Raw genomic sequence first — 16,401 nt, forward strand, 5'->3', positions numbered from 1 at the left:
GTGAGCCAGGGAGCCCCCATCAAAGATCTCTTTCCCCACCATGGCTCACTGACTTAAACCCTACCCCACTTATACACAGATCATGACATTGTGGCCTAGTAGCAAGTGAGGAAGGGCAAGGCCCACAAAGAGATGCAGAGATCACTTCCTGCTTTTATACTTGGTAAGTATATTTATCTGTTGCCAGATACTCCTTTTCAGGACAAATACTAAATGAGTATAAGGTTGCCACATTCCAGTGAGTCAGAATTAGAAACTCATACTTCCCAAAGCAAAGCATCACTTTGTTGGGAATATGATACAGGCTGCTGGTAAATGCTAGATACCAGACATCTCTCTTTTTTCCTTTATTCCTTTTTTTAAGACTTAATTTTTTTAAAGATTTATTTATTTATGTGTAGAAGAACTCTGGTTTACGTGTGAGGAGGAGGGTGCATATGAGAGGATTCACCAGAGACAGAATGGGGAGCAGTACAGGCAGAAAGATTGAAATACACTCTAAGGGGAGCAGTGGGTGAGACAGGAGAGGTCTGCTGTGCCCTATGTGGGTAGCTCCTTGGCTGGGGATCGAACTCAGGCTGCGGTGGTGAAACACTGAGACTAACCCTTAAGCCACCAGGGAGGCCCCCTTTATTCCTTTTTTTTTTTTTTTAATTAGTTTTCTTGCAACTTTGTTCATTTTTATACAGTAATTGGCTTCTCCCCTCAGGTATAGTTCTCTGCTACCATATCACCTATGAACCATCACCATATTCCCTTGTGTACTTCCCTTCTGTTTTGACCCCCCTCTCTTCTTTCTCTCTTCTTTTGACCCCCCTCTCTTCTTTGCCTCAGACCTATTGTCAGCTTGCTAATTTTCTACTTTTCTTGACCTTTTGTTTGGTTTCTCTGTATTCTTCAAATAAGTGAAACCATCTGACATTTATCTTTTTTACTCCTGACTTATTTTAGCTAGCATAATACCTTATAACTCCATCCATGTTGCTGCAATGGCATGAGTTTGTCTTTTTTGCTCACCAAGTAGTATTTCATTTCTTATCTATGTTCTTTGTCAGCTCAGCATTCAAGGTGCTGAGAGAGGCCTGTAAAGAATTTACTTCTGATTCTTCTTTGTAGCACCTGCTTGCTGCCTACTTTGTGTTTGTCCATGGACCTGCTGCCCCTTGCCAGTACAGTTGTACCTAATCAGACCCCAACTAAAGATTGTGCCAACCTGTTCTATGCAGACAATCATTGGGGTTGGTTAATGCACTTATTCCTGGAGAAGAATTATTTTGAGATATGTATGAATATTTTGACAATAATCTAAAGACTATATTTTAATCTTGTTTAGTATCATTAATGAAAATAATTCAAATTAATCTTAGACCCTCAGAGAGAGGGGTTCTTTACTCTTACGATAGGTTAGGATAAAGGGAAGGTATAGTATCATGATCCTGGAGTTCAATCAAACTCAAATTAGAACCTGTTTATTCCTAAGCAAATTTTTAATGGCATTGATTCTTATTTCCTATCTGTAAAACATGCCTAATTATTACCCCTATTTATAGGATTATTTTAAGCAGCAAATAAGGTAATGCATTTGAAAAAGAGTAAGGTAATGCATTTAAAAAGAGTAAGTTCTCAATGTGTTTTTATTCTTTTCCAAGAACACATCAAGAATGTTCTCATTTCTAGACTTTTCCTGAATTGAATGGCTTTTGCTTGTCTGGGTCCTCTCTCTTTTCAAGATCTAAGTGTAGATCTTTCCTCCTTGAACTGCCACAGCCTGCAAAAAATTTTCATTTCTCTCGTCTCTTATGGCACACATTTTTAATTGGTTTTTAACAAAGTTTTAATATACTAGGATTCCTCCTCAACTTTTGTCAAAAGTAAGGATTTTGTCTTCTATCCTTTTATGCTCCCAGAGTTGAATGTAATGCCTGCCACATATCAAGTACTTAATAATTGTTGATGCTGTTCCAAACCAGCAAATAATATGACAATCATATTAATGAACTGCTGGATGATATTTATGGTAGAACAAACATTTCTCAAGAACCAGTTTTGGACCAGACATGCATTTTGCCAAAGGCAAGGCTGAATATATGTTCTCTGGATTTAGACCTTCAGAGGTTCACACTTTAGTGCAGTAATTCTCAAATCCTGAAACTTGGATGCTTGTGAAAATTCAGATTCCTGTGACTATCCAGACCTTTTGAATCAGTCTTTGTTTTATTTTATTCTTATTTAAAAATTTTTTTGCATAGAACTGGTGTGTAGGCCAGAGGTGAGGGGGTGAGAAGATTCACCAGAGACAGAGTGGGAAGCAGAACAGGCAGATTGCCTGAAATGCACTACTGAGGGGACCAGGGGATGAGGCAGGAGCAGTCTGCTGTGCCCTATGTGTGTTAGCTCACCAGCTGAGGATCAAACTCAGGCCATAGAGGTGATAGCACTAAGACTTAACACCTACCCACCAGGGAGGTCCAAATCAGAGTCTTTGAATAAGCCAGTTGTCTGTCCTTTCTTACAATATTTCTAGGTATGACTAATGCATATTAGAGTTTGGAAACCAGAACCATAGTTTGGGCTGGCAGGCTTCCTGTTGCATCTTTAGCTATTCCTAGATGTGGTGCACATGTATTATGGATCAGTTGGTTAAATAACCCATATATCCATTGCCTTTTGAATCCTGTGTTGATTTAGTTTTCTTGATTTCACTTACAACAACCCTCAAAGCCTGAACTCTGGGCTCTCCCTCCCTGTGTACTCTCTTGACAAGGTCATTGTGAGACCATCTCCCTGCCTGTCTGCTGTATGTGGCAGTTTCTTTTCTCCTTGAAACTTGAAATGGACTATTAATGAAATCTTCATAGCAGTTTCTCTTCACCTCAAATTTGTATTAGGAGAAAAATCTACTTGTGTGGTAGAGGAAAAATTGTACTGGATTGGAGGGGAGTGTTGAATCCCTTAACCTCCATGGGCCTCAGTTTCTTCATCTGTAAAAATAGGATTCAACTAGAAGATGATTTCTTTTAAATTACTGGCTCCCAAGGCCATTTCATTCAAAATATAGTTTCTGAGCTATACTTTGATCCTGGGGTGTAGACTTCCAGGGGTTTGTATTTCACTTTTGAGGATGCTTTGGGTTCCTCACATGTTCCAGATTGAAAAAGTTTTATTCTGCAACTTTCCTTACACGGAAGTCCTCCCACTCCTTTGATATTTTCCATTTACTTTTATTATCTGAGCAGATCAGGGAATTTTGTCTCGTGACATAGAAAAATCATGTTTTCTGATGTACCTTTTGATTGTTTTCTGGTAAACCCATAAAACTGAATCCTTTTATGATATTTTTCTGGGTTACAGAGACAAAGAGAGCTGATATGTTAGGGACTGTGGTTATTTTTATTGTTTCATTTACTCATTCCTTCATTCTGTAGTGATCTAAAGCTTAAAAAGTATTATGTAGAATAAATAAGGCAATGACATGGATCTTATTTGCTATGTGCATTCAAGAGAAATAGCTGACATTTATATACCCCTTGCAATGTTCAAGCCAGGTGCTGAATATTCACACACATCACCTGATTCAGTATTCACAACAACCCCCTGAAATACAGATTTTCCTATCCAAGATACTGAGAAATCAGCTAGGTAAAAACAAAGAAACTGAAAATCAGCAAGGCAATGCATTATATACTTGCTATTGGAACACAGAACCCAACAATCAGAGATTTGATGTAAGCCTTGATGATGGTAGTATTTTGACGGGCCAAGTCTCCATTCGTGGCAGAGAGAACAAAGGAACAAAGGATGCAAGCATTTTTCCATGAGTCAGGAAAAATACAGGTCGCTTTCACATATCTTATCTTACTTAAACTTCACAGTCATCTCCTAGAATATTCCGATAACAATAGTAAGTCATAGTTTTATAGATATGATAGTTAAATCTCAGAAATGGTGTATAATGTTTCCAAATTCACGAAACTGGAGAAGTCACAGTCTGAATGATATTGAACTTCTAAGCTTATGCCCTCAGTACTATTCTACCTGACTCTGTAAAAGGGAAAAGGAATTAGAGCCACTGGTTAGCTAGAGCATAAGACAGAGAAAGGATATGTGTGACAATAAAGCTTAACAAGATTATTAGAATCAGGTTATGGAGGGCCTTGAGTTGGGTATTGTGGAGGTATATTTGAATTGTAGGCTAGTTACAATGAGGTAATCAAGTAGGGTGAAGGGAAATATGTGGAAGGGCTGGGAACAAGAAGAAAGGCCATCTTATTTCATTTCACAGTATTGCCTAGACTTGATTGTATTGGTGGTAGTAAGAGATTTCTGAGAACATGAAATTTCCACCACTGGTGACTTCAGAAGGAACAGGAAGCCTGAGTCTGGAGTTTCAGTAGATGATTTCATGAGAGGAAGTCACGGATGCTTTCCTTGCTGTGTCTCAGTATCGTGGCCTCAGAGAATGTCCTCTTGGTCACCCCTACTTCATCAGGGCACTTGGAAACATTGGGGAACTTCTTTGATTTGCAGGAACCTTTTGGAGATTTTTGCATTGTCAGTCAAATAATCAAATCACGAGGGATTTTAGATCAGAGAGTTTGATGGAAATTTGGGGATGAAGCAGCTTCATGATTTTTTTCTTTATTAAAATTGATGTAAAGTTGCCTCTTAAATTTAAATTGTAAAGAGATACTTGTGATCTTTGAGTAGTCTTCAAAAATGAGAAAACTAGTGTCTAGAGAAATTATGGAACTTGCCTAAGACACACCGTATCTGCTGTTAGGTTGGTGCACACTCCTTGTGGTGCCCCACAGGCTGCTTCTGACTTTAATAAGTTGGCGATTCATACTCAGACCAACTGAGTCAGAGAGCACTGGGGGAATTTATTAACCCAGGGGGTTATGGTGGTTGGGCAGTATGTCTTTTCAGATGCTTTCTTCCAGAACACTGCTTAAATACAATTAAGGGCACTAATTCAGCTGTGCAAGCAATTTACAAATGGGAAAGGTCAAAGACTCAAGTGAACTTAAATAAAGACTTCTCTCCATGAGCTCACCCCTGACCTAATATTGCTCCTGAGGCCCAGACATTTGGCAGAGCTCAGAAAGGATTTCCCTTAATCTCTGCTGCCTATTTCAGCATGATAAGGTTTGTGATTATACTTATGAGGGAAGTAGGGGATTCCTCATCTGTGTGGGCAGTTCCCCAGTGGAATGCGCTTCACTGTGTTTGCCAGTGTGCCTGGAGCCTGGAAAGAGGGGATTCCACTCTCCAGGGTTGAAAACAATCCTTCCCGCACCTTTGATGAGGACATCTTGCCAAAAATAATCTTGTGGGAAGAGCTGTGATTCTTGGCAGGCACAATAGGTCTTGGTACCTTCGATTTACACATTTAGGAGGCTTTTTAAGCAGATGGTCCAAAATTTGAAAAATAATAAAAAAGATTATTACAAGTAAGAATATCTCCCACTCCTGACCTCAGGTTTCCAATGCTTTTCTCCAGAAGCCGCATTTATAATCACTTTCTTGTGTATGTATTCTTGCCCATGCAAGCATTATTATTTTCAGAGACAAATGGTAATATACTTTATAGATGATTCTGATTTTTGTTTTTTTCATTACGTACTCTGTTCCACATTGAACATTGTTCTTTTTTTTTTTTTAAAGATTTATTTATTTATTTATACAATCACTGGGTACAGTCAGAAGTGTGGGAGGGTGAGAGAATTCACCAGGCCCAGAGCGGGGAACAGAACAGGCAGACTGACGAAGTACACTGCTGAGGGGACCAGTGGGTGGCAGGAGAGGTCTGTGCGCCATGTGGGACCCTCGCCAGCGGCCGGGGATCTAACCGGCGCTGCAGAGGCTGTGGGCAGCTTCGCAGCCCAGAGCTCAATCGCTGCGCCACCCTGAACATTATTCTTTTAACCACCAAATTACTCCAAACATTTTATCTACCAGTCTTCCTTTCTTCATTGTTTTACTTTGTTCTTGTTACTAAAAGCTCACTTGGTTCAAGCTAGATTTTTCCAGCTATTAAAGAGAAGGGAAAGACCCAACATTTTAAAAAGCTACCCTCAAATCTACTAGAAATTAGATCAGTTTTTATTTCTCGTATGGACTGAAAATAGGACTCTCTTTCTTCTGTTACAGTGAAAGAGCAGCAGCCAGAAAGTTTCCAGAATTCATTTTCAGTGCATTCAAGGCCCTTGATTTGATGGATTGACCGATCACAGTCTTTTCCATGAGGGGCTCTCTATGGCTGTGGGTTTCTTAAAAAGATGACTATTAAGTGCTTTGTTGTCCAACATGAGAAATTGGGACTTAGGGAGCCAAAAACAGTTTATCAAAGAAGAGTTTACAGAGATGAAAAAATCTCAAATGTTAACATGAAAGAACAGAATACTCCTAACTTATCTTAAGAGATGTTATAGAACATGCCTCAATATAATAAAGGTCATATATGCCAAACCCATAACTAGCATTGTAACCAATGGCAAGAAACTGAGTGCTTTCCCTCTAAGATCAGATACTCAACAAGGATTCAGTCTCACTACCACCACTCAAATTAGTATTGAAAGCCCTTGCTAGAGCTCTCATGCAAGAGAAAGATATAAAAAGAATCCAAATTGGAAAAGAAGAGGTAAAATTTCTTCTATATACTCAGAAAACCTTAAAAACACCACTAAAAACTATTAGAAACAATACATTGGTAAAGTGGCAGGCTGTGCAATCAATCTAGAAAAATCTGCTGTTTTCCTATATGCAAATAATAAACTACAAGAAAAAGAAACCAAGAAAACAACCCCATTTATAGTAGCATAGAAAGTATAAATACCTTGGAACAAACTTAATAAAGGAGGTGAAAGACCTATTCAATGAAAATGTTAAGACACAACTAGAACAAATAGAGGAAGACAGAAGGAAATGGAAAGTTATTCCACGCTCATGGATTGGAAGAATTGACATAGTTAAAATATCCATCTTATCCAAAGCAATTATATAGATTGCTTGCAATCTATATAGATTCAATGCGATCCCTATCAAAATTTCAATGCTTTTCTATTTCACGGGAAAAGACTAGTCAATTCCACTTGCTCACTTTGTTTCTAAAAATATATCATTTTTATTCCTTCAGGTGTCACCTCAGAATCCTCCAGTTGAAAGTATACAAGCACAATTTACCAGTAAGTATGGTCAAAAAATAGATTCATGTTTTTAAAAGAATTTCTTAGTTTTTTAATTTCTTCCAGAGCACACAATCTCTCCCTTTCCTCAGGAAAGCATTAAATTCGGGATACTTAGAGTCAGTAGGGACAATGAAGTCGTATAAAGAAGAAAAGGGGAGTAATTAATTACTAAATATATGCTTATCACTGTATTAATTACTTTATATGCCTCAATAATTCTCCCAAAAGTCTTTTGAATAAGAATTATTCTCATTTTTTAGATAAGGGAACCAAAGGTTTAAAGTGTGTCTAACTGTAAGTAAGACACATCTTCTTCCACTAGTTTTATTAGAGTACAGGATTTTATACCTTCATGAGATTTGGGAAAGTCACCAGATATGAAGGCAAGGGGCTAACTTTACCTACTAGGAAAGCATTATTTAGATCCACAATTAATACTTGGGACAACTTTGATTCTATAAACATACTCATTTATTTATTAAGTAATCCTGAGCCTGAGGGGAAGTATATCTTGCCTTCCATAAATGTTTTTCATTTTCCATTTTCCATAAATGGCTTTCATTTTTCATTTTCCATTCAAGTATGCCCTCTGGGCTGGGTACAAAGCAAGGATTAGTGAACTGTGCCCAGCAGTGGGGATCTATTCTTTCTTATCACCTGGACTTTGGCCAGAGGGAGAGTCTGCAATGTAGTTACTTAGTTATTCAGGATGACATTGGGCTAATGTGGAAATGAAAGAAATTTAGGCATTTTGGCTTACCCTTAAGATGGCCCCACACAAAGCTAATGAAACCATCACTCTGCATCCTCCTCCTCCTTTCCTTCCTCCTGTGGTAGCCACTCTTCCCAAGGCATTCCAAAAAAAAAAACCCTAGCAGTAAATAGGTAGAAAGGGAGAAGTAGGGTGTGTTACTGAGCTCTTTCACCGGCATTTACTAAAAGATGCATCTTACTGAAGATGCTTACTAAAAGCAGGGACATTTTCTGCATGGTGACATTACTAAGCTTGAGTGCTGGCAGAGGTCAGCAGAGAATGCTGTGGCTAAAGCAGGTGAGGTGACAAACTGGCTCTTCTAGGTGGGATGGAGAGGTCGGGAAGAAGTAAACGTGGTTTCTTTGAGTGGAAGTGGTGTGTAGGACCAAGACAAGGGACACTCCTGCTACCTTTTGTCCAGTTTGTCCATTGGTCAAGAAGGGAAACACATGCCAACATTTCTTGCCATACATCTGTTGTGACAACTGTCAATTGTTCTAATTTCTCAGGCCTTGAATTCTAGCCCCATTTGACACTGTCTTGGACACTACATATTAGCTTTGCCTCTTCGTCCTTGCCACAGATAAAGCACATTCCAAACCTTACAGAAACACAGTGCTTGCCTCCTTTCAATTCTTAAAATCTCTATCGCTTTATCTTCATCTGTTTCTATACATTGTTGTCCAAAGCTGTGCTAAGAAATCACTATTTATTTATTTATTTATTTACTTACTTACTTATTTGTTCCTTCTCTCTCAAACTACCTAGAGTGTGAAAACAAGAAAGGCTGCATTATCACATCTACAAATGGTAAAACCATGAAGGTGCAAAATAACTCAGTCATCATCAACTGTGATGGGTTTTATCTCATCTCCCTCAAAGGTTTCTTTTCCCAGAATATCACTGTCAAGCTCCATTACCGGGAAGGTGCGGACCCCCTCTTTTCTTACGAAAATGTCAAGTCTGTCAACTCTGCCACAGTGGCCTACCTAGCATACAAGGACAAAGTCTACTTTAATGTGACCACTGACAATGCCACCTGCGAAGACATCCTAGTGAATGGTGGGGAACTGATTCTCATTCATCAAAGTCCTGGGGAATTCTGTGTCAACTGAGGACATCATGGCCACACCTAAGCCAGGCCAAAGCACAAAGGCCGAGCTGGGGGTGGGCCATATACTGAGTCTTCCTTGTGAGTGGAGGAGTCTTCTCAGCTCAGCCTTCATAAGTGGTGACACAGGATGTGACCAGACACAGATCCTTCCAAACACTCAGGGATATTTAAAACTTATTTCACATGCCAATTAACTTTATTTATCCTCCTATCTTCTAAGTGACCTAGCCCTCATCCCTCACAATTGCCTCAAGCTCATTAGGCACCTTTGTGAGAAAAAGAAAATCAGTGCCTCTTCCTCAAGACACATTGCTTCTATTAGTCAGGAAATTGTCATAATAAACCGACTTACTGAAAAAGACATGTGACAACTATTGCTAGAAATTTGACATCTGGCTTGTCAAAATGAAGTGGAGCAGGAGCAGGAGCAGGAGCAGGAGTTAGAAACCTGTCAAGATGGTGAGGACTGATCCTTGGGAACTAAAGCTGCATCTCCAAGATGAACTTCGTTGCAGTTTGCATGTTGCCGAAATACCTCTCTCATTTGGTGAACTCACAAGAAGAAAACTTGTGAACCGTTGTCAGGATTTGATGAAGAGAGCTGGCTAAGGAATTGTCTGTGTTCTGAGCATTTTTCTTTACCACTATATGCTTTCGCAGCCTCCACATGTTCTTAATAGAAGTTTCCCTTCAAAGAATCCTTTGAGGGGCTGTGATGCAATGAAAAATTGACTCAGTGTTTTAAGGGAAACTATGAGGAATTTTTGCAAGTTGGGAGAGTAAGTTAATTTATTCTGGAGGTTATCGCTATTTTGTAGGAAAACAGTTAAACTGAACCGCTCAGGGTAAAAGTCAATAGGAATTCAGTCTTGGGAGGAAAACACATTCTTTGCCATAGGTAGGCAAGCAACACCTGTGCACCCTAGTGCACCCACTCTGTCTCATACCTTGTGTACGTCTGCCCACACTGCTAGTTTCAAAACATGAAGCAATTCTATTATCAAATGCAACTTTATTTCAAAAGAAGCTATTATATCTGATGAAAAATAATGATCTGTCTAGAAAACCATAATATCACATGTGACTTCATATTAATAATTGAGACTAGAAGGTCCAATAAACATCTGAAACTTTCAAAGGAGTAAGATCCATTGTGTTTAATTTAAATGTTCCACTTAATGTACGAAGTTTAAGACATTGTGGAGAAATGTGATTCTTCCTAAGTCAAATTTCCAGGTGGTTTGTAAGTTTTCTGTGTTGAAACCCTTACAAATTAAGATTTTTGATCAAATTTCTTTCATGGTAACAAATGCTTCCCAGTAATTTAAATTAGAGTACATGACACATCGTAGAATCTTTCTGGGTGCTTCTGTCACCGAAGTAATTCTACTGCGCTCAGCACATTGTATCTTCAGGATCTCCAGAAAGTTGAAAGGCAGTTTGCTCCTACACTAAATGGTCTCAATTACACTTAGATTTTTGTGTTCTGTTTGTTTTCTAGCTCCTCTTAAGTGTCTCTCTATCTCCAACAATATCCCCCCCCCCTTCTATTTTAATATGTTATGGAGAGAAGCTAAATAAACTTGTTAAATACAAGAAAGCTAAGTAAAATAAACTGTGTGTAAGTAAGAATAATAAAGCTCTAAGTGACTGCCAACACACACACATAATCATACTTTGAGTTAAACATTCATGAAGTATCTATTGTGGAACAGGCTTTGGGAGAAGTGCTTTGCATAAATTGCTCTGAGCAAGATATTCTATCATATTTGTTTTGACGACTTAGAGGATTTAAATATGTGTGTGTATGCTTCTTTGTTATTGACTATGTTCATCAAAGTTCCAATTACTGGATGATGGGTAACTATTATATAAATGTTTATGATTATAGATAATATTTAAGAAAGTATGTTTACTTTTTCAAGTTTGGAATTTCTAATTTTATTCCTCCCGGACATGCTCTTCCAGACCTAAATGTAATTATTCTTCAGGTTTGTTTTAGTGTCACTGCCCCTCCTCATGTGTGCCACCTTCCTTGGGTATACCTGGTCCTGTTCCCAGCCAGTCCTTTCTTAGCTGTACAGGAATGTTTCTGCCATGCACCAACCTCATTCCCTCACTCTCCACCCATTAAAATATGCTTGTCTCCGTCATCCCTTCAAAGTGGTAACTAACCCTTCTCTGGACACAGCAGAGTTTTGTGGAAAGAGAAATGAATGAGAAGTCAGGAGATTGGACTGATTTTGGCTCAGTCATTAACTAGCCAAGTCCTTTGGGCAAGTCATTTCCCATTTGTGGATCCTACTTTCCTCCTTTGTTCAATGATCATTTTAGACTCTTACACTTACAGTGATAACTGTGAATGTACGTACTAAGTAGCAGTGTACTGGTTGCTCTGAGTCAAAAATGTGTAAAGTTCTCTTTTTTTATGGATATATATTGATATATTTTTCTTTGAACAACTAACATCTTCCCTCTGCCTACTTGGTGACTCCTTGAAGAGCAGCTACCACTTTACTTAGTGACTTTCTATTTTGGGAATATCTTAAGGGATTCCAATCTTGGTTCAAATCATAATTTGTTCTTAAGCCAACTGGGCAGGTCCCTAATTTTAAGCAATCATTTCATATTTAGTTATTTCCTGGCTCCCAGAGAGTCTTAATATTGATATTAATAATATAGCTAATAATAATATTCATATTTACATGGAAACAAATAAAAGACCTCAGAATTTGCTAAAAAAGCGTTGGCGTTTTTATTTATCCTTCTCTTTCTTTCATGTTCCGATCAGCTAATTCCCTCATGAGGGGAGCATGGGGCAAGCATCCTATCTGCTTCCAATTTTAGCCATTAAAACTCCTTCCAGGGAATGGATGCTGCCAAACCCCATCCTTGCCTTTAAAAAGACATTCAGTAGGGGCTTGTCTTTGGGTGCAAGAGACTGATTCAAGTAGAATTCTACTATCTACTGTTCTTTTTCCCCCTCAGGATTTTTTGCCTTATTTTTAACCCTGGGATAATCTCTTTGAATAATTGCATCTGTAATCTTAAGAAGAGGTCCGGGCCTCCCTGGTGGTGCAGAGGGTTAAGTCTCAGCACTATGAAGCCATTGGCAGCCACTGCAGCATGATTTCAACACCCGCCCCCCCCCATTAGGGAGCTGACCCACATGGCACAGATCTCTCCTGTCTAGCCCGCTGCTCCCCTCAGCATATATTTCAGTCAATTCGCCTGCCCTGTTCCCCTCTCTGTCTCTGGTGAATCCTCTCACTTCCCTGCATTTCTGGCCTATACCCCATTTCTTGTATGCATAAATAAATAAAATAAATCTTTTTTTTTTTTTTAAAAAAAGAGATCCCATAGGTGAACAGATAAAGAAGATATGGTATATGTACACAAAGGAATACTACTCAGCTATAAAAAGAGATAAAATCATGCCATTTGTGACAACGTAGATGGAATTGATTACGCTAAAGTGTAATAAGTCAGGAGAAAGAAATACTGTATGCTATCACTTACGTGCAGAATATAAAGAAGCTAAAGAAAGGAACAGACAAATCTAAAGAAAAGCAAACCCTAGAAATCTGACTGCAGAATTAAGGAAATCCAAAAGGGGTGGATGGGGGTTGGGGAGCAAATAGGGGAAGGAGTCCATTTTGGTGATGGGCATGGTATGGTGACACACATCTGAAAGGTGTGAACCTATACCCCTAAATCATATACAGTGTTGTCAATCAGTGTTAGCACAAAACAGGGAAGAGGAGAAGGAGCAGGAGGGAGAGGAGAAGGAGCAGAAGGGTCTCAACCAGCATTTTGGTTGATGAAATTGGATGACTTTGTTCTTTGTCCTATGGCCTGTCCACGGAAGGAAACAGAGGGTGGTCAGAGCTGAAACACATATTCTTAGCATTTAATGTTTCTTTGGAGATCTTTCAAGGCTGAGGGAAAGCTTTTATTTTTATATATTGTCTTTCTTACTGACTAATATAATGGAGCTTTCATTTTTCTCCTGATAGGTGATCTTGAACTCTTTTGGTTTTTGAGATTTGAAATAAAAAGAACAATAACAAAATGAAAGAGTAGTCAACAGAAGACTTGAAGTTATCATAAATGTCATTTCAGTCCAGCTCTTTTCACTTTTCATTAATAAGGAAATACATCATCTTAATTATTTTTAGGGTATGACACTTTATATCCTCCCCTTATAATCACTGTCAAGAGGTGAATTTCTACAATCCTGTGGCCATTCCATAAGGCAGCTAGAACCTTTTGTTTTTCTAAATCTCATTCACTATTACAAATTAAGCAGTAGTCAGGCAGTCAACATAAATTTGTTTTTTCCCTACTAGACACCAGGCACTGTATTAGGCATTTAGTGATACTTCTTTTCTCATAAGAAATGAAAATGAACTCTTACTTTTCAAGTCCCAGATACTTATTTCTATTTTGTCTATTATCCACTCCATGCCCAACACACATGCATTACCAATGAGCACTTAAAAGTACTATGAAATCAACAAGAAACAATGATAAAATATACCACACTATTTACATATTTTATTTTTTTATTATAAATTTTATTTTTATATCCCCATACAATTGCGACCCCCTTATTTTGACCCCAATCCCTCCCCTCCCTGCCCCCATCCCCATAGAGTGTCTCTGGTTCATAGCTGTTTGTTCATTTTGATTTTTACTTTCTTAGAGTTATTCTTTTTCCTGGTCCCTTATTTAAGTTTTCTAGATTCCTGCTATGAGTGAGACCATCCGGTATTTTTCTTTTTCTTTCTGGCTTATTTCACTGAGCATGATCCCTTCCAGCGCCATCCATGTTGCTGCAAATTGCATGTGTTTATCGTTTTTGAATGCTGAGTAATATTCCATGGTGTATATGTACCACATCTTCTTGATCCAGTCATCTATTTTTGGGCATTTGGGTTGTTTCCAAAGCTTAGCTATTGTAAACAGTGCTGCTATAAACATAGGGGTGCAGGTGCTCTTTGGAATTGATGTTTCTGTGTCCTTTGGGTAAATACCTAGGAGTGCAATTGCTGAATCATATGGAAGCTCTATGTTTAGTAGGTCAAGAAATCTCCACTCAGCTCTCCATAGTGGCTGGACCAGTTTGCACTCCCACCAACAGTGCAGGAGAGTTCCTTTTTCTCCACAACCTAGCCAACATTTGTTGTTGCTAGTTTTTTTTAATATGTGCCATTCTCACTGGTGTAAGATGGTATCTCATGGTAGTTTAAGCTACTTTAAGCTCTTTAAAATTGATAAAAATTTCTTTTAAATGAATAATAAACAATTCTTATTCAATTTACTGTCAAATTTCATTTTATTAGAAGTCAAATACACAACATATTTTTTTGAAAAGCAGACATTTGAAAGTCCAAAATAATTTCAACTATGAATTTTCATACTCTGAGTATTTAATGGATGAGATATAGAGTAGAGACAGATTGGGAGATTTATTAAAAATTCCTTATATAAATAGTGATATTTATCCATTCATCCACAGAGAATTACTGGAATACTTATTGTGTGCAATCATGTACCCACCGTGCTAGGCACTGGAAATATAAAGACAAATATGAAATAGTTTATTTCCAGTAAGTACTGACAACAATGTGTGGGTTTTTTTTTTTTTTTAATATAGATTTTAAATTCTTTGGAGCATGTTCTTACTTTTTACAAGGGTGAGTTGGAAAAATTCGTTATCACTTGTATTTCCCCATTCAATTTTGGATGGAAAAAATCAGACATACAGAAAATATGAGGCCACTTTTTTCTTCATCTTAAGTGGCAATATAAGGTACAGAATTAACTGGAGTAGGGAGAAGCTACAAATCAGAATATAGATGAGAAAGTGAATGTTGATGACTGGAAAAAGAGGAATGAACCTGAAAAATGTTAGAAACAAAAAACTAATAGGAACTATAATTGCTAGGATGTTAGTAACAGATAAAGGAAAGAATGCATTTGTTAATTCATTAAAAAAATGTTATTTTGAGAGGCACACAGAAATAAACAACAAGCAAGTATATAATTTGAAAGAAAAAACCAGAATGCTATGTGAAAAAAATATGGGGTAATCAATTTTAAATTGGAAAGAGCTCTTTGAGGAGCTAACATTTAAATTAAGCTCTGAAGATAGGAAGAAACCAATTCTGTTTGAAACAAGAAATGTCAGGGACCAATGAGGTGGAGTGGATAGTGGAAAAAGGAAGCTACAAATATCATCTATGATCATGTGACAAATTCTGGAAATGAGGATTACAATAGCATGAGTGGTTCTTCCCTGTTTTGATATGACTATATTTACATACATATTTATCAATAATTTCCCTCCACCATTTTGCTATTGTCTTTATTTGGAATTTAAGTGTGATTAAGGAGGCATGGTTGCCAAGTTGACAAGGAGGGCACTTCAGTGGGTTTATATGAGTACAAGTTAGCTAAACTAGTGGTATCATTCCTAGAACTCCTTCACCTTTATAGGTACAAGGAGAAGTTGCATGAGAAGGTGGAAATGAAAGAGCAATCATTTTTATATTCAAAGGGTTGCAGTGAAGTGCCAGGTACTATGCTCACTTATTCCTGTCATTGCTGATATGGGGTCTCACCATGTGGCTTTGGGGCAAACCCAAAACCCACAGTTCATCTAGTGGCTTCCAGATTTCCTTCTTCTCTCTTCTCAAAGCCTGGGCCAAGAATGTGTGCAACTCTTTGTCAAAGGGATCTAATTTCTCCAGGAAACATCAGTGTCCTAAACCTGTTGGTGTCCAGAGACAGATGCGAGTTCTGGTTGTTTTTTATGGGTTCTGGTGTTCAAGAGAAGGTGATAATATTGAGACTAGTCAAAGGAGATCCAGTATTTATGTAATGGGAGTCTTTAAAGAAGAAACAATACAGAAAACACAAAAAATGCCACAAGCCACAATTTAAAAAAATTCTATATTTCAGCATTATTTACAATAGCCAAGACATGAGAGCAACCTGTTTCCATTGATGGATGAATGGATATATAACTTTATTCACCCATGAAAAAAGAGAAAACTTGCCATTTGTATCAACATGAATGTCCTTGAGGGCATTATGTTAAGTGAAATAAGTCAGACAAATATAGATATTGTGTAATCTCACTTGTAGGTGCAATCTAAGACAAAATAAAACAAAACCTCAGACTCATAGAGAACAGAATGGTGGTTGCCATAAGCAGAGGATAAAAGGTAGGCCAAAGGGGGAAGGTAGTCAAGAGGTACGAACTTCTGGTTATAAGGTAAATAAGTTATGGGGGTATAGTGTGCAGCATTATAACCACAGATAATAATACTGTGTTGTAT

The 16,401-nt window shown here is 38.0% G+C and overlaps 1 protein-coding gene across 3 annotated transcripts in view; it reads left to right on the top strand.

The window, feature by feature from the left end:
• Positions 1-11,773, top strand: part of TNFSF4 (TNF superfamily member 4) — a 124,797-nt gene extending 113,024 nt beyond the window's left edge. For all 3 annotated transcript variants that reach the window (XM_037506470.2, XM_054693468.1, XM_037506468.2), the window contains 2 exons: positions 7,136-7,184; positions 8,710-11,773. In XM_037506470.2, coding sequence (XP_037362367.1) covers positions 7,136-7,184; positions 8,710-9,056 — 396 coding nt within the window. In that variant the 3' untranslated portion in view covers positions 9,057-11,773. The remainder of the gene's footprint in view (positions 1-7,135; positions 7,185-8,709) is intronic.
• Positions 11,774-16,401: the final 4,628 nt, after the last annotated feature.

This window comes from Talpa occidentalis, unplaced genomic scaffold, assembly GCF_014898055.3.
Source record: "Talpa occidentalis isolate TD23 unplaced genomic scaffold, MPIMG_talOcc4v2.1 talOcc4.12, whole genome shotgun sequence".
In the NCBI taxonomy this organism is placed as follows: Eukaryota; Metazoa; Chordata; class Mammalia; order Eulipotyphla; family Talpidae; genus Talpa; species Talpa occidentalis.